The 12270-nt window shown below is 30.8% G+C and overlaps 1 protein-coding gene across 1 annotated transcript in view; it reads right to left on the bottom strand.

Annotated features, from left to right (window-relative positions):
- LOC126842974 (ras-related and estrogen-regulated growth inhibitor-like) overlaps positions 1–12270 on the bottom strand; it is a 72282-nt gene that overhangs the window by 25265 nt on the left and 34747 nt on the right. Inside the window, exon 4 of the mRNA XM_050580238.1 lies at positions 5210–5286. Coding sequence (XP_050436195.1) covers positions 5210–5286 — 77 coding nt within the window. The remainder of the gene's footprint in view (positions 1–5209; positions 5287–12270) is intronic.

The raw sequence follows: 12270 nt of genomic DNA, 5'->3' as shown, positions 1-12270 counted from the left end.
CAGCAGCAACGGTGCATAATATTATTATTATATTATATTTTCTTGTAGTCTGCCAACAACAACGACGACGACATTGATCATAGATCAACACGATTTTTGATTATCGTCGAGCGCCGGCAGAACTAATTGGAAGCGTCGCTGGGCACAATATCATCCTACACTATCAGCTTATTGTCGTTGTCTACACGTATATAACATAATAATATATAGCATAACATGTGTACAATTATTGCTATTATACTCTGATACGGCTTGTAACGACGCACTTGCACCGAGTGTCGTATTCTTGGCCAGGACTAAGATTATAAAACACTGACATAATGGCCGACCTCAAGGGGGGTAGTCGACCGGCAAGCACAAGTGGAAAATATATATATATATATATATATACCTAATAAATACAATAATGATAACAATAATATATAACTATTATTATAATAGTCACAGCGATGCAGTTTAATCGTGGACCAATTTCACGACTCGACAACACTGGCCGTGTATACCATCACATTATACCTATTATTATTATTGTATCACGCTGTATACTGTAAGCAATTATTGTGTGTAAAGCACAGCCAAGTATATTATATTACACACGTTTGGCAATTGTTATGCGACACTATTGAGGGGCAAAATTATTATTTGCGATATTATTATATTTTAGGGTTGATCATTTTTGTACTGTACAATATTACACACATGTGTACACCGTATCGTCGACAAAATAAAAAAAACTATTACAATAGTTCAGCCTGGAAAGCTAACACTTCGGATCACTTAAAAATATTTAATTTTAAACTCTCTTGTAAAAATTGTATTAAAAAAGCCCCCTTTTGGTTCTCACTCACCAGAGCTAATCAAAATCAATTGTTTTACTACAAAGTGCCTTCCATCTGGTCTTATCTAATCTGTGGTAGGAAATTCATAAAACAAAACAAAATATTAAAAATCAATAAAATATAAAGTTTTTGTGTGATGATCACCACCGCGGAAGAGAAACCTTAAAAGAATTTATATGTTAGATAATATTTTTTAGTAAATAAATTCGAAAATGGATATATTTTTGTCGACAAGCGATTGCAGTAAATATCAAGTGCCAATAAAAAAAATTAAAAAATGATGCTAACAATTTTTATGTCATTTAATATTATGACCACGATGCCCTTTATACAAATTTTAAACCGTTGTAAACACCAAAAAAATGAAAGTGACATTTTTCTATTTTTTTTTATCACTAGTATGACAAAGCCAAAATACTACTAACGTTTATTATGTCACCTACAGGTACCGTTTACAATAATAATATTATATTATGTACATAAGTTCTATCATTTTAATCTCTGGATAAGACAACATGAACAGGGTGTATACATACTGTACAGGGTGATCCATTATGGGCATGGCACTCGTTTTCATTTAAAATTATTGCAGTTTTATGGTTTTTCTCTTTTGGATACATTTTCTGTTATGTTATTTTACAATACTAGACATTATTAAAAATTATTGTCTTTTTTATTTTTTTCCACAGCGCTATCAACCGTCGAAAGTTAAACGGGAACGTGTACCTACATTTAATTAACTTTTTTAATTAGGAATACTTTGTTTAAAATTTTCAAATGGTCGACAATCAGTTTTGGGTAATTACTTTTGAAGCTCCTAAAGTTTAAAGTTTAGGACGGGAGGTAAAGTGCCCATTTTAAATTTGAATAAATTTTAAAGTAATTATCCTAAACTGGTTATCGACAGGGTAAAATTTTCACCAAATTATTATTCAGTCGACTAAATATATTTGTCTCCATTTAAGTTTGAAAAAGGTTTGGTAATTTTTGTAATTTTGTACAATAATACGTGATATAAATAAAAATGCATTTTTAAAAAAAAAAATAAAAAACTATAAAATTGTATAATTATTTTCCTAAAAAATTAGTGTCTTATCCTTAATGAATCGTCCTATGTAGAATACACACCTTTTTTTTTTTGTATCAAACCAAAAACGACGCAATCTTGTAAAACTAGACACGAACATCTCGAATAAAATATGTTTTTTGGGATATCATATTACATTTAATTTTTACACGTGTATTTTTTTACTATTCCTAATTCGTATCTTTTCCCACATCTTACACCTTCCTTTTTGTAAAATCAAAATTCTCGTTTGCTGTGAAACACATAATTTAATTTCGTCTTCGTTATTATATTTACATATATAATATAATAATAATAATAATAATAATACGTGACTTGAAAACGTGTAACGCATAAAACGTCACATGTATACTATTTTCATCCAAAAATAATTGTTCAACGTTTTAAGTGGTCAAAAATGACCAAACTGGACCTGAAAAATATTAGTGTTACAATTGCAATCGCATAAAGTGTATTACCTTTATTTGTTCTGAATATTAAAAATGGACATCGACAGCTATATAGCAAACAGCTTGAGCACAACACTAGATCTAAACAATTACACAATCTGGAATTCATCCTGTCTTTGGTCAGAAAAGTGTAATTTTTTTTTTGTATTGTGCAGAAAATTTAACACCAATTTTAATCATCTTAAAATGTTAGACAAAACACAATTAATGAGTTGTATGCGGTCTTTGGACCTAAATAACATTACCATTTAACAAGTTTGACGGTTTTTTTTATGTTAATATAATATCAATGTATTTTTATGCAAAAGTACTAAGAACTAAGTCGTTTGCTTATCAAATCTTTTACACATGAGAAACATATATTTTGGTGTTTTTTTTTTAATAAGTATTGCTAGGACAGTCGCTTTGCAAGTCCTACCTTCATTACACTAATCGTTGATTACTTGTAAATTTATCACAATAACTCATTAACAACATAATTTAACTATGCGAATACCTCCTTAAGTGGAGAAATACATGTTTAATCCATCGCAAACTTCCAGGGAGAAGATACGGTTCATGTCTAGGCAACGATGATCGATTAGAAAATAATTTAAATGAACGATTGTTATCGTCAAGCATAGCCGCATTGACCTGGGGGGAACAAACGACAGCATAACACTTTTTTAAAGGTGAAAAAAAATCAATACACTTAACAACAGCTGCTGTACCGGTTTGGACGTCAAAAATCATCACTCCGAATTGAACCCGTTCGGTTTTTTTTATTTTTTATAAAATATATTATATGTTTACAAAACCGGGTAGAATAATATTATAAAAATAACAGAAAACCCTTTAAGTGCATAGTGATAATAATAATACACCATATCCATGTTTCGATCACAAGTCGCGGTTATTGTACTTATGTACCTACCCGTTTACTTTCGTATTGGGTTCTTAATAAAAACAATAAAAAAAAAAAAGTAATAATAATAAACCACAAGAAGGTGAACGAACGAGTAACGCTCAAGTAAGGCCATATCTTAATAATAATTGTATATTATAAAGAAAAAAATCCCGTTTCCTTTTAAATACCGACGAGGAGTCGCTTTTATTATTATACCGCCTATTTTTATGAATCCGACAGTCAAGAGCACTATTCCAAATGGTTAACTCCTCCCCTAAACTCAAAAGTAACTTGTTTTATTTTTAAAAAAAGCCAGACGATTAAAAAAAATAAAAAATCCTAAACGAACAGTACAAATGGACAACCCTATCCCTCACATGAGGTCGGGAAATGCACTCTTCTGATCAACCAAGTCGGTTTATCTATAAAAGTGCATCCACACAAAATCAAAGATATTTGGACAAACTGATAAGCCTGAGAAAAGTCACTAAATTAAATAACTGATCACTTGATCACATTGCAATTGACAAATTTCAAATAATGTCTTGACCAATATGCATTTCTCGTTAACTAACAAACAATTTAGAAAAACGCATCAAGCTGAAAATGTCTTCATACTTTGCTCTTTTATAAACCGGTGGTTGAATGAACTCTGTTGAAAATAATGTATTAATATGTATAACGTAGTTATTCTCGAATTGGTCTAGCGGTTCATTAGACACGACTTACACGACCTAACCTTTCAGATTTCATGTTGCTGTGAATTCCCCAAAGAAATGATTATGTAAGCTAAAAATACTTCCAATAAAATCCTTATTATAGTTAACGATAAAAAATTATATTTAACGTTTAGTCTTTAAGTGTAATCTTAAAATTAAATTTTGTTTAATTAACTTGTTGTAGTCTAATTATACAATATACTATCCGTGAACCATAGTAGGTAACTACAGTGTACTATAGGATAGCTAGGTACTCCTCATAGAACCAAATTGTATATAACATTTCTAATAAGTCATTAATTGCGTTCACGCCCATGCTTATCCCCTATAAAAATCTACAGAATAACGGGTAAGTGCATCATAGTTGGTACTTACATACTAATAAGTAATATTATAAGGTATGTATGGTGAGATAAAAAATTTAAAAAAAAAACCGCAACGGTTATCCAAATATTTTCATGTTGCAGTGAATATTTCCAATTGAAATAATTATGTTAGCCAAACAATTTTCTAATAAAATCCTTATTATATTTAATATTTATTAAAATATTGTTATCTTAAAAGGTTAAGTTCTAAAGGGTAATAGTTAAAATTCAAACGGCAAAATACCAATTTTAATTCATCCATCCAAAGCAGATTGAAAATAAACGACTGGTCGATAACCAGTTTTGAATTGAAATACTTTTTGAGTTATTAGCTATTGACTCAATAACTGGTTTAACTAAATGAAATATCTATTAAAGGCGCCCGTGGGTATAAATAACATTACAGTCTACCTCACACACAGCCTATACCACTTTAAATGCTAATTATAACTCGAGAAGTATTTTATGTCATTTATTTTCATATTGTCATAATTTAAAATAATATTTTTAACTGGAACATTAAAGTGCAATACATTGTAGACGGTTAAATAGGCATAAGGGTAATGATTTTATCGGGAATTTTGTTTTAACTAAAACTAAATTATTTCATAGCAAAAAAAATTACTGTAACATGAAATTATTTGTGAAAAAAATCATTCCAATGAACTCTGTTAACATGCAACGGGCGAGAGACGACTGCGTGTAAACGCATTGTGTTGTCTCAGCTGATCGAATGGCGTTTTCTTATATACACGACCATTATTATACACACACAAAGACACATGTACACACATTTAACTACCATATTTAAACGGACAATATATTATTTATATAGGTACATTGTAGGTTTGTGTATACACTCACCGAACATTTGCATGTGTCGAGTATTTCCACTTCGGTTAGAACGCTATCGAACGTCACGTCGTGTCTGTACAACAGGTCTGCAAAACAAAAAAAAAACAAAAACGCAATCGATTAATTAAAAACAATATTATATACTATACATTTACACGGTAAAGCATGTGCTCGTGTGAAAAATACAGTTCCATAACGAGTATAGAGGCACGTTGCATAGGAAACGCACACAAAAGACATATTTCCCCTTAAACTGTTTCGTTAAAATGTAGTGATCTGTTTTTCAAAAGGTATTATACAAGGCACATTCAGCAAAGGACGGTCTATACTTTTATGATTAAAAATAACTAATGCGCCACTTAAAGTATAATCATTTTGAGTTTTGCTAGACAAGAAATATTTATAATTCATATTAGGAAGTAATTTTAGAGAGTGTAAAAAAAAAACATTGTTGCGGTCACGACGTGGGAAAAATATAACACACAAATCGTGAAGTTATAATAATATTGTATAGATGAAAAAATAAAACTCAAAAAGAACGGTTTTAAACAATATAACAAGATGAACATAGAATACACCCTGAGGGCAGTTTGGAGATTGGAAGAGTGTGAGAGAGGTAAACCAAGACCGTTTTCGGATCGAAATCAGTTGCCAACAAATGCAACACACAGTAACTATCAGGTTTACCCGCTTGGTTGCTTTCTCGGCTGAACCGAAAACAAAATCCCATTCGGTATATAGTTCATAGTGTTATTATTATCAGCTCTAAGCGAATTGTCGACGAGCAGAACCGCCAAAACTGTCGCCAAAGGTCGAAAAACCTCTTCGGCCGTTTAATAAAATATATGCAAAAGCAAGTTCCGGATGCATTTAGACTTCTGCGAAAATGCTCTTCCGAATTCCTACATTATATCAGCAATCTGACAAAAGATCTAAACAGCTATCATACCGACGGGATCGTATCAAACGGGGCAGTTCAAATTGTGGATATTACAGTAACTGTCTCTGTCAAATAATTATTATTGTTATTGTTTTAGTCGGAGAAAGTTTCAATAAAAAATCCTCAGTATAATATTTAAACATCCTTAAATCGCACTTAATAATTTCAAGTAAAAAAAATATTATTTTAAAGAATGCAATATAATAATGGGTGACTTTTAAAAGTTCAATAGCGACCAATGTATTTGTTAGATTCACCTATAAAAAGCAATAGGATGTAATGAAAAAAATACTTTAACATGATACATGAAGAGGTGAGTACTATAAGGGTGTAAGTTACTTGTATATGAAATGCATAAAAACCCGCAGACGTTTTTAACAATTTATTTATTTATTTATTTTTAAATTGAGGTTGAAATTTTTGATATTATAAATACTTTTATTGACCCCCCATTACCCCATCAACTCCTCCCGTTATCACTTACACAACTCAAGAATAAGGGGAGTGTGTACTCAATTTCGCCATACTATTTTTTTATCAGAACTGCATTCGAGTTAGAAAAAACTTACTGTTTATTGAAAAAACATTTTCATCTCGGGGTACATAAGTCTAGTTTGGTTCTGAAAACAGTTTCATAAATACTATGTTGTCAAGCCTTGGTAATTTCAACACTTAGAATAGTATATTATACATAATATTATATTATATACACAAAACAAATGATATACAATATAACACTTGTAAACGACTACTGACTAGTAAAATGATTTACTTACTAAAAAATAATAAAACCGATAACCGTAAACCGAGAGATATCAGATAGATAAAATTAATGTGACAATTATTTACCTCCCAACAATATCTAAATAGTTCCTATTATAATATTATTATACGCATCCGCCATACGCCATATAAATGCACAAGCAGCATCGAATACACATGTGTTGTTTACATTTATAAAAAAACCTTTTTCCACAGTCCTTAATACAGGACTATAACCGTTTTCCAGATTACAATCACTATTATTTCAAATTGATATTATTATCCGTTTATTTATTATAAGTATACATATATAAAGTACTCCGGATTAAAATGCACGTGCGGTAAAATACCTGCCTGTATTTTTTTTATTTATGTTTTTTACTCACTAATACGGTGTATTATATTATATAATTATCGTGTATACACACACACACGAGTCGTCTCGAGAACACATGTTTGTTTTTTTATTTTGAAAATAAATATGATGATGATGTGTATATTTATTTTTGTTGTTATTGATTGGTACTTACTCGTGACACGGTTAGGACGAGAACCCGTGTGACCACCAACGGCGATTGAGGAGTACACTAGGCACTTCCTACCTTTTCTAAGTATAATATTATAAGTAAGTGTGTAAGTACGTGTAGAAGTTTATAATATTACTATTTATATGGAAACTGTTGTTACAGTCGAAGGACACGAATTTTCGCATCACGAGTTCTCGGGTTATGAACAGGGTGATCCATAACTCAAAACGGTAACGTACCTAATATTATATTACTAATATTTTAATAATCTAAAAATATATACGGTGCAAGTTTGAAAAGCCAATAGAACTCTAGAATTTACAAAAAAAAAAAAAATAAGTTTACAAAAATTGAATAATGCTGTAAATTTTTTTATTTAGAAAATATACAAACTGTACAATTTAAAGTACAATAAGTATTTAATATGATACAAAACATGAGATAAACTCGATAGAGAAGTCATCAATATGTCTTAAAAAAAAGAAAAAAATTAAAAAATTGTAATAAAAAATCTTCGGAGAAAGTGATGATAGTGTCTCACGTTAAACGGATTACCCTGTATAATTTTTCCTCTGCACTTAATTACACTCTTCGTCGAATGTACAGCAAGGGTGGGGGGCTTGGGGGAGCCTGGGGGTTAAGGAGATGCAACAGGTATGAGTTTACACGAGATGCTTATCCGGCCAACAAATGAACATGTTACGTGTCACACGCTATTGTAGAGCAAGAAAACCGGTAGGGAAAAAAACCGTTTATAATTTATATTGTTTTCAGGTTGAAAATAAAAATCAAGTGTGTTTATATAGATTTTAACTTTACTGTAAAGCGTGCAATAACCTTTTGCAACGTGTTGTTGGGACGAAGAACAACAGAGCTAACCTAAAACCAGATAACTAAGACAAACCCTGTTGGTGATTTTTTTTCAACACCTTTTTTACTAAATATTATCTTAAAGGATAATTATAGTTAAAATCCTAATGGCAACATACATAATTGCAATTGCCTATCAGGAGCGAAATGTTGTAATGAAAATAAACGACTGGTCGAAAACCAGTTTTGGATTAATATTTTATGAGTTATTAGCATTTAAAGTCTAAGCGAGAAATCAAGTGCGGTTAAGTGATAACATTACAATCCACATCATTCCCAGTCTACACATTTAAATTGCAATAACTCAAAAAGTTTTTTTTAAAATTAAAATATATAATATGTTGTTATTACATCTTACACTAAAAAAAAATAATTTTAATTTATCATTATTTATTAAATTATAACCGGATGTAGTGTTAATACACACCTCCTTTTCTCGTGCCACCATGTTTAGTAGAAATCATACATCATATTTACATTATTGTGCAATGGTAGATGCCAAAAAGTTCATCGTTTCTAATCTGTTTTAGCCTGATATTATTACTATTAAAATATCCATAAACCCTGTACAATAATAATTTTAATATGTGCGAACAATAACCCCAGACCAGTGATTTACCGAACGACGGTTATTAAGCTACACAAACAAAATAAAACTATTTGAACCACCTCCGTTGCTACTGCACAGCACTTAGAACAAACTTTATGTTAACACAATGTTTACATACACATCAATAATGTACACTAATTTACAACATTGCAAAGGTTCATAGACCTCGTTGGGGGTTTTCACACACTAGTCTACACGTGCTACCGAATAAATCCACAAGTATAATATTAAATTATCGTTTACGCTTTAGTCAAACATAGTAAAAAAAAAAATATTAGTTAAATCAAACTTAAAAATTCTAAGTTAAAAAATAAATAGTAAAATAACAACTATTATTTAAAAATCATTGTTCCCTTTGATGGAACGACATTCGGTCATGGAAACGTCTTGTGATCAGCTGATTTTCTAACTGTTATCCCTAATCTCTTATCAGCAGATTTTTTTATAATTTATCTCTTATCAACTAATTCCCTTATCAACTGATTGGAGAATTGTCGATTTTCCCTAGCCCGTCCCCTCCTCTACCCCTACTCTATTTGTCAATAATAAATAATTGCGAAATTACTTTTATTGTATTGGAGCCGAACAAGAACGTTTACCTTCACTCGTCCCTTTTTTTATATTTTCATTGTAAATCTATACAATAAAAAATCGACGGCGGCTAAATCTCAATAACACCGATGCACACAACAATAGAAACCAATTTGAACGCTGAAGTTGTAAAAGATCTAATTTGCAATACGAATTTCAGAGAAGACAATCCAAACACACAAGTTCAACGAGCTGCCGACAGATTTAAATAGAAAAAAAAAATGATAATTATATTTTGTTGTCGCGTGTACAATGTTGAAAAACCAAAATGAACAAAATTTCTTTTAAAAGTAATTATTCAAAACTGATTCTAGAGTCTAGAATCTAGACCAATGCAAATGTACAGCACATTTTTATCAATTTACACAGTAAAATACTAAAAATGATCAATACTCAGTAATCGTATGATACTGTAAATAACTTAAACGAGAAGACGCAGCGTATAACAATAATAGTAATACTACAACCATAGACGACCTGTGTCGGTGTGGCCGTTGACCGGATGATAAATTTGTCTGCGGTTTTCATTTTTTTTTTTTTTTTGGGAACGCGTCCAGGAGATTCCTGAAACAAGCTCGGGCTGCACCAGGAGGAAATCCTACCTCAAGTTATGCGGTCAACACACATATCGAGTACATATAATAATAGGGTCGGTGCACGTGCGAGACGTGGCCGCTATGTTAAGGTGCCAAAGAAAAAAAGAAAAGAAAAAAAACTTACATCATTGTAAGAGACCAATACCTTTTCTCAGCTCAAGAAAACGAAAAAAACATATATAAGATATATATATATATATATATATATATATATATGTGTAACGTGTAAACGTTATATAAGTCTCAGGGTGAGCTGAGCTTGCGTATTATAATTGGAGATGTACCCGGTAGATAATAATATACGAGACCGGGTTGTTGACAGTATGTGGTTTAAATGTATATATATATACATTTAAATATATATACACCATATATATATATATATATATATATGATGATTTTTTTTTACACACCGGCCTGAGAGTATTTTTTTTCTTTAATTAATATGGGAAAATGTATGGTTTTTTTTTTTTACCTGGTCGCATTTCCGCGTGTCGCCACACCTATCGCCCCGAGGGAACGCACAATAGTATAGAATGGATTTTTCACGCTCTCCGCGTAGGAAACTTACGGGAAGCACCGCCGGGTAAGTATACCGGCCTAGTAAAGTCCTAGAAAAATCCATTGACATCCGCCGTAAATCATGCTGGGTCCGGCCGCCGAGTGGATGTAGAAAAATGTAATTTAAAAAAATAAACACCAAACGGCCTAGTACAATGATAATGATAATAATATATTACCTAACCTTGTCAAAGTCGGCGATCGAACGTGATTTATTACACAATACATACATTGTGTACATAATATTTGTTCGGCGTTTATTTCTTTGGGTAAAACAAATAACGAACGTGTGAATACAACGTTGAATTTTTCATTTTTTGAACTATTACATAACCCCCCCCCTCACCCCACCCCCAATTAGGGTTCTGTAACAAATGGTAATTTTTGTGAAATTGTTAATTAAAATTTACAAAAAAAAAAAAAACGTGACAGTAATAATTAAACGTACCTTACTACTTAACCATTTGTGTTTTCTTTATAAACCGCGTCAAGGAAAATAATGTTATATACACGTAAAATTATTGTTAATGATTTGGAAAACAATCATATTGTGCTAACGATAACGGCTCATTGATTGATAATATAGTATGCCGCGATACGTTTTTTTTACGATATTAAAAATTCGACTGTTTAATTTTATGTACAACACGTTTGTACAAATTAAATAGAAAAATCGTCTAGTTCAGAATTGTTTTAAAAGAACAGTTCAGAAGTGATTAAAAAATGTCAACCCACATTCAACAGTGACACAAGGCAGAACCGAACAAGTTTAGTTTAATTTCATTGAATTTAACCTAACCTAATCTAACCAAACCTAACCAAACCTAACCAAATCTAACCTAACCAAACCTAACCTAATCTAACCTTTAGTTTTAACAAATTTAGTTACAAAGCATAAAAACACACCATATCATACGTCAATTAGTATGACACAAACAATAATAAGTAAAAAAAGAACCAAATCTTTAAGTAAATAAGCTTTTTAAATTATTTAAGAAACAAATAAAAGTATAAAAAAGTATAAAGTCAAAAAAAAATTAAACAAACTTTATATTAACAACGTCAAGCTGTTTTTTTTTTAAATTATATAATTTGGATTAATATTGTGTAAAACTGGGTTAAACTGAGAAGTAAAACCCTATTGCGCTCTGAATTCTTATAATGTAAGTTGTAACATTTTTAGTAATAAAACGTTATTAAATTAATTTGAACATTTTTTTTCTTTGTACCCCTTGACTTTTAACAACGACAGTTGAATTCTTTTGTATCGTTCTGACCTATATTTTTTTATCGACGAATACACAATTGTAGTAAATTTCTAAAATTGTATAAAATAATTTTTCTGAGGTGTTTGTAATTTGTAATTTACCATAAACTCTTCTTGTGTCAGGCGGTTTCTTATTAGATTTTCTGCTTATAACTCAATTATGTCTTGACATAGACACGTCACTCGGTGTAAGGTGAACAGTATTGAAAATATTCTCCTTTTGACCCACCAATGAGTAATCTATAATTATTATTTTTTTTTTTTTATGACTGCTCTTGATTGTTTAATTTTGTTTTCTCCACCGTCAGTGTACTCGGTTGTCGTGCGACAGCTCCGGTATATTTTG

Source organism: Adelges cooleyi, unplaced genomic scaffold (assembly GCF_023614345.1).
Source record: "Adelges cooleyi isolate 19-005CV unplaced genomic scaffold, UGA_ACOO_1.1 ACOO_flye_CR_arks_rails_tigmint_CR_PRNA_574, whole genome shotgun sequence".
NCBI lineage: Eukaryota > Metazoa > Arthropoda > Insecta > Hemiptera > Adelgidae > Adelges > Adelges cooleyi.
Note: the sequence above shows the minus strand (reverse complement) of the source record. Positions and strands in the feature narration are given on the sequence as shown.